This window comes from Podarcis tiliguerta (assembly GCF_965153285.1).
Source record: "Podarcis tiliguerta genome assembly, chromosome: 2".
In the NCBI taxonomy this organism is placed as follows: Eukaryota; Metazoa; Chordata; class Lepidosauria; order Squamata; family Lacertidae; genus Podarcis; species Podarcis tiliguerta.
Genome location: NC_139535.1, coordinates 18,481,308 through 18,499,696, shown reverse-complemented (window position 1 = coordinate 18,499,696; position 18,389 = coordinate 18,481,308). Strand labels below are relative to the sequence as shown.

Genomic DNA, 18,389 nt, shown 5'->3' with positions numbered 1-18,389 from the left:
GTGCGTTCCTGAGTTTGCTTATCTCTTTACAACCTTGAATAATAAACATTTGAGCCTGTTCCATCAATGCCAGCCTTGTTCTCCTGACGGACCTCTCCTTTTTAAGAAAGGCATTTGGGGGGGTTTGCTACGGCCCTACACTAGGAGGCTTGAGATGAAATGCAAGCCATGGCATGGCCCTGACTGGACCACTCTACTTATTGGCAAACCTTCATTTCTCCTCTCTTGCGGCACTGGGGACAGGTCTACAAGGAACGCTTGTTTGGAAAGAAGTACGTCTGGTTCCTGATTGGCTGGTATGCCGACAACTGGTTCCGCATCAAGGATGCGAATATTAACTGCACGGAAGAGGAGATGAGGGAGGCCGTGGAGGGCCACATCACCACCGAGATCGTCATGTTGAACCCAGAGAACACACGCAGCATCTCCAATATGGTGAGGGAGCGTCTCAGAGGGCATGGGGGGATAGGGAGGTGCGGGTGGCGCTGTGGGTTAAACCACAGAGCCTAGGACTTGCCGATCAGAAGGTCGGCGGTTCGAATCCCCGCAACAGGGTGAGCTCCCGTTGCTCAGTCCCTGCTCCTGTCAACCTAGCAGTTTGAAAGCATGTCAAAGTGCAAGTAGATAAATAGGTACCACTCCAGCAGGAAGGTAAACGGCGTTTCCATGCGCTGCTCTGGTTTGCCAGAAGCGGCTTAGTCATGCTGGCCACATGACCCGGAAGCTGTACGCCGGCTCCCTCGGCCAATAAAGCGAGATGAACGCCGCAACCCCAGAGTCGGTCACGACTGGACGTAATGGTCAGGGGTCGCTTTACCTTTTTAAAAGTCAAATGTTGGGGTTTTTAAGCTTGCCTGGAAATCACACTCCGATGTTTGGAAACCCTCGCCATAGAGGCGGGCTCTGATTTGTTGCCTGCAAAGGAATATATTTTTTTATTTATACCCCGCCCTTCCTGGTTCAAAAACCGGGCTCAGGGCGGCTAACAACAAAATCAAAACACTTTAAAACACTTAATTATAAAAGCAGTATAAAATACGGTATAAAAACATGAATAACAATAAAATTCAAAAATCAATTAGATAATTCCCAGGGCTAGCTGGCTGAATTGGTCCTACTTGGGCCAGCAAGGAGGCCAGGGGAGAATTAGCTGTGGGGTCTCAGAGCGGGTAATCTTCATAAAAGGGGAGGGGGAGGGAAGAGAAGGGAAATAAAAGATCAGGCTGAATTCAAATTAAAGGCCAGGCGGAATAGCTCTGTCTTACAGGCCTGACGGAAGGGGGTTAAATCCTGCAAGGCCCTGGTCTCATGGGACAGAGCATTCCACCAGGTCGGAGCCATCACTGAAAAGGCCCTGGCCCTGGTGAAGGATAGTCTGACTTCCTTAGGGCCCGGGACCTCTAAACTATGGTTATTCATGGACCTTAAGGTCCTCAGCAGGGCATACCAGGAGAGTCGGTCCCGTAGATACGAGGGTCCTAAGGAACAAATGTTGTCAAATGTCCCAAGCCTAACTCTTGTTGTTGAGAGCTAGCTCCAAGGCAAAAGTCTGGAGAGGTCTGGTTCAAGCTGAGAGGTGATTAAAAAAAACAGAAACCAGGCATTTGCTCAAGCTGCAGGTTATGGACAATAGTGAAAGCAATATACACTGTCAAAGGGAATGAGAAACTTTTGTAATATTCCAAATAGACAAAAACCAAAATTTAAAAACCCGCTTCCCCCCTCCCAGATTTTTTAAGCAAGATTTCATCTTAATGGATTTCTGTATATTAAAGTTGATTCATGTGACAGTTAGTAGTTTTAAAACTTTATTCAGTCTTAAGAATTTTACACCAGATCTTTGAGAAGCCATTGTTTTTTTTCTTTTTTACTAGGTAGGATTAAATTACATATTATTATTATTATTATTATTATTATTATTATTATTATTATTATTTATAGCCCTCCCTCCCCAGCCTAGACCAGGCTCAGGGCGGCTAACAATTGATATAAAAACAAATGGATTGAAATACAACTTAAAAACCAGATTAAAATACAACATTAAAACATTAAAATGCCATTATAGAGTCAACATGGGGTGGAAGGACTGGGGTGCCTGGAAAAAACAAGACTTTGCTGCAACTTTAAGGCTCAATCCCCTTGCAAAATCAAATCGTGATACAGTGGTACCTCGCAAGACGAATGCCTCGGAAGACGAAAAACTTGCAAGACGAAAGAGTTTTTCGTTTTCTGAGTTGCTTCGCAAGACGGATTTCCCTATGGGCTTGCTTTGCAAGACGAAAACATCTTGCGCCTTTTTCTTAAAACCGCCTATGCATTCCTAGGGGAAACCGTCAATACACATTGGTGTTTCGCAAGACGAAAAAACTCGTAGAACGAAAAAACTCACAGAACGAATTAATTTCGTCTTGCGAGGCACCACTGTACAGAGGGAACACATTATCCATCCAACCTTAACCTTAATTACATGTCTGGGGATCATTTTCAATCTTTCTTTTGTCCCCTACAGACATCGCAGGAGTTCATTGAGAAGCTGACGAAGCGGGTGAAAAAATCCCCAGAGGAGACGGGAGGCTTCCAGGAGGCTCCGCTGGCCTATGATGCCATCTGGGCCCTGGCACTAGCACTCAACAAGACCTCCACGGAGCTGGTGAAGAAGGGCCTGCGGCTGGAAGATTTCAATTATAACAACAGGACTATCACAGATGAGATCTACCGAGCCCTCAACTCTTCAGCCTTTGAGGGAGTCTCTGTGCGTGGCTCTTGGACTTGATCTCCTCGGGGCAGAATGTGGATGTTTGGGATTTAGAAATGCCCACATATCTATCTGTCTGTCTGTCTGTACAGTATTTGTATGCCACCCTGAAACTTGGGAGACCCTGTATTAATATGCACAGTGCTTTTTTCCCTTAAAAAATGTTTAGGGGTACTCTCGTTTTGACTCAAGAAAATCACCATTTTATAGTTCAAATCGGGGAAAATAAATAAAGTGGTACCTCTGGTTACAGATGCTTCGGGTTACGCATTTTCAGGTTACAGATGCGCCGAAACCCGGAAGTACCGGAACAGGTTACTTCCGGGTTTCGGCGCTTTGCGCATGCGCAGAAGCACAAAAATAACGTCCTGCGTATGCACAGATGCAGCGCTCTGGGTTGCGAACATGCCTCCCACATGGATCATGCTCGCAATCCGAGGTTCCACTGTACAGTCAATGGGCAAAAGTACAAAGATTCACAAAATGTTTAGGGGTATGCGTACCCCTGCACCCCCTCCCCCGAAAAAGCACAAGCACTGAAAATTATTATTATTATTATTATTATTATTATTATTATTATTATTATTATTATATCCCACCCTCCCCAGCCAGGACCGGGCTCAGGGCAGCTAACAGCAGAGTATATAATACAATCAACACATAAAATCAAACAATCAATTAAAATACAGCTTAAAATCAGATTAAGATCAGAATAAAAACAGATGGCAACGCACAAATTATAACTATAGGAATTGGGAACATGAAGGGCTCACCAGCCCCAACTATTGAATATGCAACTCCTTTTCCCTTTCCCCCCCCAGGGACATGTGGTCTTTGACGCCAGCGGCTCTCGGATGGCCTGGACCCTCATCGAGCAGCTTCAGGGTGAGCAAGGATCATTGTCGTTGTGCTGGGTGTGTTGGTTTCTCTTCTGAGATTCCTGTTCTCTGTGTCCCATGATAGTTTGGGCAGACCCCAGATGCCACTGTGCAGTACTGCTCCTGATCAATCCCAGCCTCCCATTATTCATTGTCTTATTATTTGTTAACTTCTTTAACACCCCTTTCTTTCTCCTTCTCTCATTCTGACATCTCTCTCTCCACCCAGCCAAAGGTCTGGACTCCACCCCCCCCCCTTTCATCCATTTAGGCTTCCCCCTCATTTTCTCTCCCCCCTCCCCGTTCCTTCCATGCTCCCCGCATCCGCATGAAATTTAAGTTGAGAGCCTCAGGCCCATCCCCTGCACGGCTAGGGGTTTGTTCCACTTTCCTACCCAGCATCAAGGCTTCACCTCCCTACTGTATGTAATGCCTCCTTCTGCCAACAGATGGCATCTATAAGAAGATCGGGTATTACGACAGCACCAAGGATAATCTCTCCTGGTACAACAATGAAAAATGGATTGGTAAGAGACTGACCTTTTAGGCATGGCAACCAGTTGTGTGACTCTCACAGGACCCAAGATAAAAATAAGTGGTGATATAATGCATGTTGTTGTTATTTAGTCTAAGGTTACCAGATTTTTTTCCAGTGAATCCGGGGACACTTTTCAACTTCCTACTACATAGATGGATTTTGTCAGGGGACTGATTTGTAAATCCAGGGACTGTCCCCAGGAAACGGGGACATCTGGTAACATTAGTTTAGTCGTCTTAGTCGTGTTCGATTCTCCGTGACCCCATGAACCAGAGCATGCCTTGGAAACTCTCGCTTTCTTCTCAAAGCTTCTCCTTTTTTTATGTCCATGGAGTTTTCTTGGCAGAATACTGGCGTGGATTGCCAGTTCCTTCTCCAGGTGGATCACATGTAGTCTAAACTCTCGGCTATGGCCTGTCCGACTTGGGTGGCCCTGCACGGCATAGCTCATAGCTATTCAAGCCCCTTCGTCACGACAAGGCAGTGATCCATGAAGGGGATATAATGCATACAAAACAGTTCATACAATACTTTCAATTTCCTTACTTCTTGGGTGCATTTTATTTGTAAATATGTGTGGCTATTCACAAAAGCGAATGAAAAATTAGACTGTGTGTGTGTGTGTGTGTAATTTATTTACTGCATTTAAATCCCATCTTTCCTCCTAGTAGCTAAAGGTGCCATACATGGTTCTCTTACTACTCATACACACAGAGATGATAGATAGATAGATGATAGATAGAGATGATAGATAGATAGATAGATAGATAGATAGATGATAGATTAGATAGATAGATGATAGATAGATGGATGATAGATAGATGATAGATAGATATAGATAGATAGATGATAGATAGATAGATAGATGATAGATAGATAGATAGAGATAGATGATAGATAGATAGATAGATAGATAGATAGATAGATAGAGACATAAGTAAAGGTAAAGGGAACCCTGACCATTAGGTCCAGTCGTGACCGACACTGGGATTGCGGTGCTCATCTCGCTTTACTGGCCGAGGGAGCCGGCGTACAGCTTCCGGGTCATGTGGCCAGCATGACTAAGCCGCTTCTGGCGAACCAGAGCAGAGGAAACGGCGTTTACCTTCCCACCTTATTTATCTACTTGCACTTTGACGTGCTTTCGAACTGCTAGGTTGGCAGGAGCAGGGACCGAGCAATAGGAGCTCACCCCGTCGCGGGGATTCGAACTGCTGACCTTCTGATTGGCAAGTCCTAGGCTCTGTGGTTTAACCCACAGCGCCACCTGCGTCCCTTATAGAGACATAGAGAGATAGATATATTTTAAAACATGTCAAGTCCCAGTGTCTGCTGAGACCAAGCTTCTGTAAAGCACCTTGGGCATAGCTGTCAACTTTTCCCTTTTTTTAAGGGAAATTCCCTTATTCCGAATAGGATTCCTCGCAAGAAAAGGGAAAAGTTGACAGCTCTGACCTTGGGAAATACGTGAAGCTGGGTTGAGTCAGGAGGCAGCCTATGCACTTGTTGAGCCATTCAGGGCAGTTGCCACACAGCCACATCCATGCACACAGCGGCCTTGTTGTTGTCAGATTGGCTGGTGCCAACTTGTCCTCTGTCTTCCAGGGTCACAGAAAGGGGCAAGCAAAACCATTTATGGGGAAAAAAGAACATAGTCTTCCTGGTTGCTAATGGTGGAAAGGACTATGAGGTGCCCCCGGTGCCTGAGTTTCTCTGTTCTTCCCCCCCATACCCTACAGGCGGTGTCCCGCCGGCTGACTACACAAAGGTCATCATCACTTTCCGGTACCTCTCCCAGAAGCTCTTCATTTCTGTCTCAGTGCTCTCCAGCGTGGGTATCCTGTTGGCCATCATCTGCTTGGCCTTCAACATCTACAACGGGCACGTCAGGTGGGTAACCCTCAACCTACTTAGTCACCCTCTCTTCTGCTGGCAGACCTATGGAATAGCAGCTCAGCGTGTCATCTGCACTTGAAGAACTTGTGCAGCTGCTCCATTCAGTTGGATTTTGTAAAGTCTGGGCATGGGGCGAAGCCTTAATAGAAGCTGAGAAGGGAAAACATGGGAGGAGTACCGTATTTTCCGCTCTATAAGACACACTTTTCCCCCTCCAAAAATTAAGGGGAAATGTGTGTGCGTCTTATGGGGCGAATGCAGGCTCAATGGCTTCAGCGAAAGCAACAAGAAGCCTCCGGAGCGCAGCAGGAGCGCTCCCGCTGCACTTCGGAGGCTTCGCATTGCTTTCGCTGAAGCCTGGAGAGCGAGAGGGATCGGTGCACATCAATCCCTCTTGCACACCTGGCTTCGCTTCGTTGGAGAGGTGCTGAGCAGCTTTCCCTCTCTGCGCAGCGCCCCTTCAGTGAAGCGGGAGGAGAAATGGAAGGGGCTCCGTTTCTCCTGCTGCTTCGCTGAAGGGGCGCTGCGCAGAGAGGGAGAGAATTTTTTTTCTTGTTCTCCCCCTCTAAAACTAGGTGCGTCTTATGGTCTGGTGCATCCTGTAGAGGGAAAAATATGGTATATTTTGATTGTGATGTCATGCAGATGCCTTATAAAAAGTGAGCTAATAACATGTGAGGCTAGGTTCCCAGTGTGGATGCAGATCTATACATTTTCCGAAAGGACTTGGCATCTGCCTTATCCCCCTATGCAAGACTCTGTGTTAGACACCATTTATCCGACACCACCATGGCTCTTGAGGATGCAAAGCCGGGACGACGTACCTTTAATCTGTTGCTCCCCATAATGTGAACAAACACAAACCCCTGTGTTGCAAAATGTGACAATCTACAAAAATGCAAGCACAACACGCTGGCTAATAACTGTTAGTAAATATATAATCGGTATGATGTCATTCAAAATATACAATGTACAAATAAGACACTTCAAAATAATATATATACAGTGGTACCTCAGCTTAAGAACTTAATTCGTTCTGGAAGTCCGTTCTTAACCTGAAACTGTTCTTAACCTGAGGTACCACTTTAGCTAACGGGGCTTCCCGCTGCCGCCACGCAATTTCTGTTCTCATCCTGAGGCAAAGTTCTTAACCTGAGGTACTATTTCTGGGTTAGCGGAGTCTGTAACCTGAAGTGTCTGTAACCCGAGGTACCACTGTATATATATCATACAATACATCTCACAAAATATACAAGTAACTGCAACTCCATAATGTGGGCATAGAGGGCAGCCGGGTTTAGATCCTTTCAGATGCAAACCCCCCCCCCCCGCTTTAGATCTCTCACACCTTCCGTTCATTCACAGATACATCCAGAACTCACAGCCGTACCTCAACAACATGACAGCTGTGGGTTGCGCACTGGCGCAAGCGTCTGTCTTCCCGCTTGGACTGGATGGCCTCCACATCAGCAAGGGCCTCTTCCCCTTCGTTTGCCAGGTACATGATAGACTCTCTAGAGGTCTGGGGCATCGTCTGTTGGACATAGACCTCCCAGTTAGATCATGCATAGGGCTGTTTCTGAGACCCGTAGCTCTCTTCTTTTTCCATCTTCCCCTGGGATAGAAGCGAGAGCTCCCCATGGAAATTGATAGATGAAATCCAAGTTTTGACATAGCAACACTCAGTCACCAATCTGCCTCCTCCCAAACCGAAAAAAGAGAGCAAAAGGTAGCAGGCAGTGGAGGGTTTGATGCGCTTTCTAACTAGGAATCTGTGGGGAAATTGATTCCTTTTTTAATTTTAAAACATGTTTAGAGGTATATGCATGCAACTCGATGGAGTGCAAGGTTTCCGCTCCAAGGACCATTTTGGGTTGCAAACCAAACTAGCCTCAACCCTGCCGCCAGTGGCGTAGCGTGGGTTGTCAGCACCCGGGGCAAGGCAAGTAATTTGCGCCCCCCCCCCCCGCTGCACTGTCCCTCCCCCAGATAGTCCCTCGCTCTCTCTCCGCACCGCACCGCACGCCTGGCACCCTCCCCTCCACAGTGGTCGCCGCCTCGGATCGGATTCGCACAGCCAGCACTGCAGTGAGAGAGAGTGAGTGAGCCAGGTAGGGGCAGAGAGCTGTGAGTGCACCCCCCCCCCCAGATGTTGGGCCCGGTGCGGCCGGCCCCCCCTGCACCCCCCACGCTACGCCACTGCCTGCGTCAGAGCTACATTGCAAGGCTGCTGTAAGATGCTCTCTTTCTCTTCTTTTGCCACACCCATTCAGTCAGCAGCATGGGAATATTATTTAGCAGAGCAGACAATATAAAATCTTAATTGACCATTGAAGCTTAAGTAAAGTTGGTACATCCTGCTGTATTTTACCAATGGGGAAAAGTAGGTGGCAGTCTTGACGCTTCCATTAGAGAATTGTAAGCGATGGCCTCCAACTTGGATGGCTTTGAAAGATTAGACAGATTCATGGAGGACAAAGCAATCACTGGCTACTAGCCACAATGGCTATGTTCTACCTCTACTTTCCTAGAATCATAGAGTTGGAAGTCTTCTTCTCTGGCGATCACTTGTAGTCGAGTAAGATTGTCTTCCATAGGCATGGTTTTAACAATGAGTCCATAAGTGACTGTGGAGGCCAATTCTGGATCCACACATCCTTCCACAGTGGGGACCTAGGTTTCCGGGCGGGAGTTGATCACGGTGAGGGTTTGCCAAGTGTGCCTTCCTCTTAGCACGTTTCTCCCTTTCGTCCTGAGTTTGAGTGTCTTCAAAGCCCATGACACCTTCGGTAAAGGCTGTTCTCCAACTGGAGCGCTCGTAGGCCAGTATTTCCCAGTTGTCAGTGTTTGACACTGTGGTCTAAACCACAGAGCCTAGGGCTTGCCAATCAGAAGGTTGCAGTTCAAATCCCCGCAGTAGTAGGGATACTACTTTAAAATGTAGTATAAAGGTAAAGGGACCCCTGACCATTAGGTCCAGTCATGACCGACTCTGGGGTTGCGGTGCTCATCTCACTTTATTGGCCGAGGGAGCCAGCGTACAGCTTCCGGGTCATGTGGCCAGCATGACTAAGCCGCTTCTGGCGAACCAGAGCAGCGCATGGAAACGCCGTTTACCTTCCCGCCAGAGCGGTCCCTATTTATCTACTTGCACTTTGATGTGCTTTCAAACTGCTAGGTTAGCAGGAGCAGGGACCAAGCAACGGGAGCTCACCCCATCGCAGGGATTCGAACCGCCAACCTTCTGATCGGCAAGTCCTAGGCTCTGTGGTTTAACCCACAGTGCCACCCGCGATACAGAGACAATAAGGTAAAGGTAAAGGTACCCCTGCCCGTACGGGCCAGTCTTGACAGACTCTAGGGTTGTGCGCCCATCTCCACTCTAGACTGGCAACCACATGGCTTTTCCATCCAGGTTCCCTCCATAATGTCTAGTTTGTGCTGCAGCTTTGTGGGAATGTCTGGCAGTTCTTGGGTATGTTGGGCCAAATGTGGCAGTGCTCTTAACCATGCTCTTCTGTTGCTGTTTTGGGCTCTCCGATCCACAGGCTCGTCTTTGGCTCCTGGGCTTGGGCTTCAGCCTGGGCTACGGCAGCATGTTCACCAAGATCTGGTGGGTGCACACGGTTTTCACCAAGAAAGAAGAGAAGAAAGAACGGCGGAAGGTGAGGCGCTTTGACCTGCTTTAACATGCCGCCAGAGACGAACTGCCTAGCAAGGATGAGGCAGCCTGTGTGGCCCTTCAAGCGTGGCTGGACTACAACTCCCATCATCCATGACCCTTGGGCCATGCCGGCTGAGGGCTGATGGGAGTTGGAGTCCAACTCAGGTTCCCCCTTCTAGCTTTCAGAGGTGTAGCCATGTTAAGTCTGCGCTATGGCAAAACCCAGCAAATAGTCTTTTTTCACACTTAATCTTAGTCAAAAGGCCAAGAAGCGATACAAATAGTCTGTTTTTTTACGCACGTGAAAGGTTCACAATTTGTTTGTGGCGTGAGCTTCTATGGATGGCTGGGGGGGTGTTTTTGTTTTTACTTTCCATTTTGTGCTTTTATCCTGCATTTTTATCTTGTGAACCACCCTGAGATCTCTGGATAAAGGGTGGTATATAAATTTAATTGATGATGATGAAGTGGGCTCTAGTCTGTGGATGTTTCTGCTGTAATAAGATTTGCTGGCCGCAAGACACTTTGAGGTTTTCAGTTGCAGGTAACACTGTAGGGAGAGAGCTCAGCCGTTTGGTGCTGAAACGCCATTATTTATGAAACAGTTGTGACTGGCTAGATGGTGTGCGAAGATACCGTAATTTTTGCTCTATAAGACTCACTTTTTCCCTCCTAAAAGGTAAGGGGAAATGTGTGTGCGTCTTATGGAGCGAATGCAGGCTGCGCAGCTATCCCAGAACCCAGAACAGCAAGAGGGATTGCTGCTTTCATTGCACAGCTTCTGAGATTCAGAATATTTTTTCTCTTGTTTTCCTCCTCCAAAAACTAGGTGCGTCTTGTGGTCTGGTGCGTCTTATAGAGTGAAAAATACGGTACCTTGGGAGCATCGGGCGAAAACTATGCATGCACCATACCTGTAAATTGCACAGCTTCCGCCAAGAATCCTGGAAACTGTTGTTTGTTAAGGCTGTTGGGGACCCTGGCAGCTCTGTGAGAGGCAAACTATAGTTCCCAGCATTTTACGGGTGGGGGCTTTGGGGGTGATCGCAAGACCGAAGCCACCCATTTCAGAAGAAACTTATCTGAAATCAACACCACCGCTCCCTTGTTTTGGTCTCAGAATTGCTAATGCAGATTATAGTTGCCTACTTCATATCTGGCAGGCGTGTCTCTAGGTTAAAGGCTTTTGGGTGGAGCGGTTCATACAATATAGCGAATCTCAGGTGTGCCATAGAGGGGAGCCTTTCTGCTTGACCTCTGTGAATGTTTTTTTGCCTATTCTGGAACACCCCTTTCAGCTGACTCAGGGCTCTCCCCTTCTTTTGAGCACTCATCCTGATTCGTTTGCTGGGAGATTAGGGGACATTGGGTGTCGACTGAGCGTTCATTCCGAATTGTGTTGTTATAAACAAAAATTGCCCTTTCCCCTTATGGGGTATCCAAGAGCCCATATAGAGTCCTTACATAGGTTCCTTATTGGTAGGAGAAAATAACAGAGGCCAACCAGAGAATATTGAGAAGCAAAGCAGCTAGTAAGCTTGATCTTTATTGATCTGTTGCAACAGGGTGCTCCCCTCACCCGCAGGAGAGGAGGAGGACCCAGAAAAATGGCGTGCAAGGCCTTATAAAGACTTTTGAAATTGCCACCCTGTAGATCAAAACCACCCCCAGAAACATCATACATACATCACAGAAGGGGTGTAACCTAAGACCACCCCTCAGATACATCACACCTACATCACAGAAAAGGTGGTCTAAAACAGAAATTTGAATTTTGTTTTTCTCCTGTTGTTGTTTTCTCCTGTTGTTTTCTCCTGTCTGGCAGGTTACTTGATTGGATTGCCTGGGGAGCCCACCATTCTTTTGTAGTGATAAATACAGTACTTAGTTCCTGGGCCAGGTCACAGGCTCACACCCTATTCATATCTTAAATGTGTCCTAAAGACAGGATTTGTGAGGAAAGAGACAATGGGGACGTTTCCCACTTTGACCTTGCAGAGAAAACATTTGGTCAGTTTAGGAATCAAAATGGTTCCAGGTTGTCCTTCCTGTGCTGATCTATGTATGTGCTTGGTTGGTACACTTATGAACATTACCATATATCTAAGACCATAAAATTCCTATCACAGTGTGCAGGGGGGGGCAGATGGCATTGCGTCAAAGCAAGCATTATCTCACATTTCCCACTGATTTCCCCACTGCTTTCCTTCTCAAAAAAACCCCCGCCCAACGCTGAATGGCAACTTAAATTGACAAAAAATGCACAGCTTAACGTATAGAATAAGAGAACGAGAAGAACAGTGTATATATATAAAAAAAAGTATAAAGATGAAAGTAATTTAACCAGACACAACAATACAGTAAGAGTAAATTTACTGAGGTTTTAGAACCAAGGAAGGAAGTCAATATGTGTAAATGTACGTAGTGATATGTTTTTTTTTCCCCTGTAAATGTGTGCTTTTTCGTTTTCGTTTGGTTCTGTTTTGTTCCCCTTTTTTCTGTTTTTTTTTTTTTTTTTTGTATTTTCCGTTTTGTTTGTTTGTATAGTATTTTTTTGGACTCAATGTTTGTAATTTTTGTTATGATTTTGCATTGGAAAAAAAAATTGGAAAAAAAAAGAGAGAACGAGAAGAACATACGATGAGAGAAGATTGTAAAATGTTTATTGAGTATACTATGGGGGGAAACTGTACACTTGAAAACGTTGGCGGCATTAAGATAAATTCAACAGTGTAAATAAGTTTTGATGGATGTAATAATGGAATACTGAATGGTTTAGTTTTTTGTAAAATATACAGGGATTTATGATATGTAAAATGAACCATGGAAAGAGAAGGTGGGAAGTCCTTGATATTTTAAGGATGTTTGAATAGTAAAACAGTAAATGTAAATTATATACAAAAAAAACCTGCCCAACCCTTTGGGAAAGTGGGTTTGCTGCACAAGGCCTCCCAGGCAGCTATAACTACACAACCTAAGCCAGCCACAATGGGACTGAATCCCACCCCCAAATGACAACCGTCTGGAAGTGCCCTCAGGCCTCTTGTTCCCTCATTCTGTCTTTCCTCTTCTCTTCCAGACTCTGGAGCCCTGGAAGCTCTATGCCACGGTTGGGCTGCTTGTCGGGCTTGACTTCGTCATCTTGGCCATCTGGCAAATTGTCAACCCACTGAAACGCACCACAGAGGTAATGCCCTTGCGTGTGGCTCTCATGCTGGGAGGCTTAAATAGCTTGCAGGGCGATGGAACACAAGTCACACCCACAAATACACAAGGTGCTCCATGCCCAGTGCTTAATTGGTGACAGAACCAAACTAGGAAGTCAGTTTTCGGTACAAGGCCTTAATTACTATTATTTATTTGATTTGTATACCCCGTTTTATCAAAAGATTCCAGAGCAGTGTACAACATGAAGAACTCATTTTACGGCGCACAATAATAAAAGCATCATAAAAGGCATAATAGCAGACAGTGTAATAATAAAATAATCATAACAACCCCACAGCTTTAACAGGCCATAGATTATTTAACGGCCAAGAGGAATGTTTTCGCCTGGCGCCTAAAGGTATGTAATGACAGCACCAGGCAAGCCTCTCTGGGGAGAGCATTCCACAGATGGGGAGCCACCACCGAAAAGGCCGGTTCTTGTGTTGCCGCCCCCCAAACCTCTTGGGGAAGGGGGACATAGAGAAGGGCCTGAGATGACAAGTGCAGGGTGTGGGTCGGTTTGTATGGGGAGTGGCTGTCCTTAAGGTATTGAGGTCCTGTAAGGCTTTACAGGTCAAGACCAGCACTTTGAACTGGGCCTGGAAACCAACTGGCAGCCAGTGCAGCCGGGCCAGGATTGGTGATATATGCTCAAACTGTTGTGTTCTGGTGAGCAGCCTGGCCATCTAAGAGCCTTTCCCAGATGCTGGACTTCCAGCATCAATCAGCCTCTCCCAGCGGGAGCAGCGGGCAGGGATCATGGGAGTTGCAGTCCAGCAACAGTTGGAGGGCGCCAGGTTGGGAAAGCTGGCCCAGTGCAAAGGGTTGAGCTACTGCTGCTCAGCCCTCCCCCATCCTTTCCACCCCCTCCCCATTTAAAATCCCATCTGCAGAACACAGTGATCAGGAGGGTGTGGCAGTCTTTTCGGTATCCTGGTCCCAAGCTGTACTGCATAAGGCTTTGTAGACCGACACCAACACCTTGAGCCTTGCAAGGTTTTCACTTGCTAAGTGGAATTTGCTGCCAAGGAGTGTGGTGGAGTCTCCTTCTTTGGAGGTCTTTAAGCAGAGGCTTGACAACCATATGTCAGGAGTGCTCTGATGGTGTTTCCTGCTTGGCAGGGGGTTGGACTCAACGGCCCTTGTGGTCTCTTCCAACTCTATGATTATATGATTCTTAGTGGCAGCAACCAGTGCAATTCTTTCAGCAGCTGCATAATACGAGGGCGATATTCCGTCAGAAGTTGAGCCGTCGCATTTTGCACTCGGTGCAGCTTCCAGGTCAGCCTCAAGGACAGCCTCACATTGCAGTCATCCAGCCCGGGGATTAGCATGGATGATAGGGGTCTGGCTGCCCTGTTCCAGAAATGGCTGTGGTTGTCTTACCAGCTGAAACAGGCCAAAGGCAGCCACCGAGGTCGCCTGGGCCTCTATCAGTGATTCCGCAGATGGATCCAGGACCACCTCTATGAAGCTGCTCCTTCAGGGACAGAGAGACCCCGCCCATAGCAGCCAGTTGACCAATGAGTTCGTCTCAGGAGTCACCCCCCACGGCACCTCCTTCTTTCTAGGACTCAGATTCAGTTTCATCCAGATCACCACCAAGTGTTGGCACTGGTCCAGGACTCCTCCCGATTCAGATGCTATGGACAAATGGAGCTGGGTAGCACCAGCGTACTGATGACACGTCAGCCCAAAGTCCCAGATGACCACTCCCAGCAGCTGAATGTATGTGTTAAATAGCATAGGGAGCAGGATCCTGTGGACTGAAAAAACGAAGAGGAATACAGTGGTACCTCGGGTTACAGACGCTTCAGGTTACAGACTCCGCTAACCCAGAAATAGTACCTCGGGTTAACAACTTTGCTTCAGGATGAGAACAGAAATCGCACGGCAGCAGCGGGAGGCCCCATTAGCTAAAGTGGTACCTCAGTTAAGAACAGTTTCAGGCTAAGAACGGACCTCCAGAACGAATTAAGTACTTAACCCGAGGTACCACTGCATTTTACTTTTAAAAGACAACTGAAGTCAGGCCTGTTTAGGGAAGTTTTTAATGTCTGACGCTGTATTGTTTTAAATATTCAGTTGGAAGCTGCCCAGAGTGGCTAGGGAAACCCAGCCAGATGGGCGGGGTATAAATAATATATTATTATTATTATTATTATTATTATTATTATTATTAGGCAATGAGAAAGGCCTCCCTCTAGGCCTGAAACCGGTGGCGTGGCGGCAGCAGGAGGCCCCATTAGCTAATGTGGTACCTCAGGTTAAGAACAGTTTCAGGTTAAGAACGGACCTCCAGAACAAATTAAGTTCTTAACCCGAGGTACCACAGTACCACTGAGTGTATACAGAGTGCCTTTATGCCCACCCCTGAGCAACTGCAGCTTGCCTACATATATTTCAGAGTTATGGAACAGGATGTCCAATGCAGGCGGCAAGGTTTTCAGCTACGCTTGACTCCCTTTTGAGGACAGAGCATTGTTTATTAAAACAGAGCTGACAGGTTTGTCTGTTTTTGCAGTGGAAGAGGGCAATGCTACACTCACAGTAGGCAAATTGTTCCGTGGACTGTGTGACCTTGCAGGAAGGGCTGTAGTGATGGTTTTCACTAATAAGCATCTACACGAACACTTATCCCGAGCTGCAGACCATGGAAGAATCTTCCTCCACCTCCCATTTTGCCTCTTGTTCCCCCCCCCCTCCCCTCCACTACCTGATCCTAACTCTACTCATTGTTCTCCCACAGCTTGCCAATCTCACCAAAATTTCCTGGCTCCTTCCCACCCTAATGATCCTGACTCCCCTTTTGCCCGTCTCTCATCTGTCTGTCTGCTTCTTCCTCTCTCCCTCCCTCCTCTCTGACACACGTGGGGTTCGTGGCAAGACGTCACCAGCGGACAGCAGTTTTAAGATGTTTGTCGAAGGATCAGTTCAATCTGCTTTTTAAGAATTTACAGCTGTTGCTTCATGTTCTGCGCACTTTGTCACTGGCACACAAACACGCCCCGCTTGCTGCACACGGATATTATTGTAACCATTGGTTCCTGACATGGGACAACCTTCCTGGGGAATTCCCATGTGGAACTCCCGGGCGTGTGAAAATTCTAGAATCGGTTAAAGTTCAGGGAAGTTTTTAATGTATGACATATTAGTGTATTTTTGGTCTTTGTGGAAGACGCCTAGAGTGGCTGGGGAAACCCAGCCAGATGGGTGGGCTACAAATAATAAATTATTATTATTATTATTATTATTATTATTATTATTATTATTATTATTAAAGTGACTCTTGGGTCCTCCACCTGCCATCACCGCCTTTCTTTATAGGCAGACATTCTGCAAACCTGGGATACTTTCAGTCGGTTAATACCTTCTGAAAGCCTTAAAGGGGAACCTCTTCCAGCCTTACCTTATCCTGCAAGGTGACAGTTAGGGGACCGTCCTTATATTTGTGTTTTTGTATTGTATTTTACATTGTGAACCGCGCTGAGATCTACAGATGCAGGATATACAAATTTATTACAGTCGTACCTCGGAAGCTGAACAGAATCCGTTCCGGAAGTCCGTTCGACTTCCAAAACCAAGGCGTGGCTTCCAATTGGCTGCAGGAAGCTCCTGCAGCCAATCGGAAGCTGTGTCGGAAATTCGGGTTCCAAAGAACATTCACAAACAGGAACACTCACTTCCGGGTTTGCGGCGTTCAGGAGCCAAGAAGTTCGGCTCACAAGACGTTCGACTTCCGAGGTACGACTGTATATCAAATTTATCAGAACCCAGGCTGGCATCTTAGAACTGAAATGGACGCAGGAGGTCAATGATATGTTCTCCCTATGGTCCCCAATACACATTTTAATACAGCTGGGGAGGCACACTGCAATTGCAATCGGAGCACCAATGCTGGGAGAAGGGGTATTTCCCCAGTCTAAAATGCCCCCCACCCCCGGAAGCAGTTTTTGGAGCAGCAGTGGAGAAAGGGCAGATATAATACCCCCCCCCCCAAAAAAAAATTGTGGGCCTAACAACTGTTTTACAAGATGATTTAGCTCAGGGGAGCAGCACAACAGAATGGTCCATTCTCCACAACCATTGCAGAAGCATCCCACCCAGTTAGGGGTGAGGGAGTCAGGTGGTCCAATCACAGATCTGGGGAAGAGCCACGGCTCAGCAGGTAGAGCATCTGCTTTGCATGCAGAAGGTCCCAGGTTCAATCCCCGGTATCTCCAGATAGGGTTGAGGGTGTCCCCTGTTTGAAATCCAGGAGAGTCACTTCCAGCCACCGGCGGTGTCTGTTGCCCTTTTGGACTGATAGGGCAGAAGGCAGGGAGACTGACAGTAGGTGGCGCCAGAGCCGAGGGGCAGAGCCCACCCTCACTGGTAGTGAGACAGCAGGCTGGTGGGTCCAGTTGAGAGCAGACGAAGGTTGATGGGACAGTGTGCCATTTCCCTTCGTGGACCAGCCTGCACTGCAGCCCGCCCAGTCGAGAGCTAGATGGACCAATGGTTTGATTCACTATAAGGCAGGTTCCCATCTTCCACCGCCTGGTAGTTGCAACACTGACAGTGCTATTAAAGTTCAGGCATCTCTATCTGACCAAGTGTTACAAGCAGTTATTAGCCACGGTTATGGCCAACGTGATGCAAGAGGGACAACTTGGAACAAAAGAAAGTCACCAATAATTAATCTGTCAAAGGCCGAGGCTTGCGAACTTCCTGATTCCAGAAGGGTTAGAAGTTTTACAGGGTTTTGTGTTTTCACGTATAAAGATATGTGCTTACAGGTATCTGTGGTAAGACCAGCAAAAGAAGCCCTCTCTACAGCTGCACCGCCCAGGAGAGGACATTCCCTATGGCAGCCCCTAAGCCATGCCATTCACTAGTGTTTCTTCACTGTACATCTTCACGCAAATTCTGAAGGCACACCTAACTTTGCTCAGTTCTTTGGCACCTGAGATGCCAAAGGTTGTCCATGCCCAGCTTGAATTGTGGTCCCCTGGAGCTGGATATAATTGTGTGTCTGCTGCTAGATGACCCGTCATCTCCTCCTCAAACTCAAGCAACAGCTACACAACGTTTCTCAGCCTCCTAGATAGTTGTTGGACTGGGAATGTCTGAAATCCTGGAGGGCTACTGCCAGTCTGTGCAGACAGCATTGAACTAGATGGATCAATGAGCTGACTCGCCATTACTCCACCTACCCCAGCATTATCTACATAGACAGGCAGCAGTTCTGCAGGGCGTCCCAGCTTAGAGAATCTGGAGAACCTGGGAACCTTCTTCATAAGAAGTTGGTGCTCTGCCATTGAGCCATAGCCCTTCCTGAGGTGGGGGGGGGGGGCTCCACGGCTGTTCTTCTCATTTGTTCTATAAGACATGCCCCCTAAAACCCTCAAGCAACAGCTACACAACTTTCCTCAGCCTATCAACCCTCTGCTGAGGACAGTGAGTCAAGCA

The 18,389-nt window shown here is 47.1% G+C and overlaps 1 protein-coding gene and 1 long non-coding RNA gene across 2 annotated transcripts in view; both read left to right on the top strand.

The window, feature by feature from the left end:
• The window catches only part of GABBR1 (gamma-aminobutyric acid type B receptor subunit 1), a 190,217-nt gene that overhangs the window by 156,873 nt on the left and 14,955 nt on the right, over positions 1-18,389 (top strand). The window contains exons 12-19 of the mRNA XM_083424773.1: positions 244-435; positions 2,510-2,752; positions 3,577-3,640; positions 4,083-4,160; positions 5,911-6,061; positions 7,433-7,565; positions 9,616-9,732; positions 12,811-12,918. Of these exons, the coding sequence (XP_083280899.1) occupies positions 244-435; positions 2,510-2,752; positions 3,577-3,640; positions 4,083-4,160; positions 5,911-6,061; positions 7,433-7,565; positions 9,616-9,732; positions 12,811-12,918 (1,086 nt within the window). The remainder of the gene's footprint in view (positions 1-243; positions 436-2,509; positions 2,753-3,576; positions 3,641-4,082; positions 4,161-5,910; positions 6,062-7,432; positions 7,566-9,615; positions 9,733-12,810; positions 12,919-18,389) is intronic.
• On the top strand, positions 10,312-12,025 carry LOC310671116. The gene is made up of 3 exons (XR_014507799.1): positions 10,312-10,353; positions 10,593-11,127; positions 11,861-12,025. It is a non-coding gene; the product is annotated as an uncharacterized lncRNA (long non-coding RNA).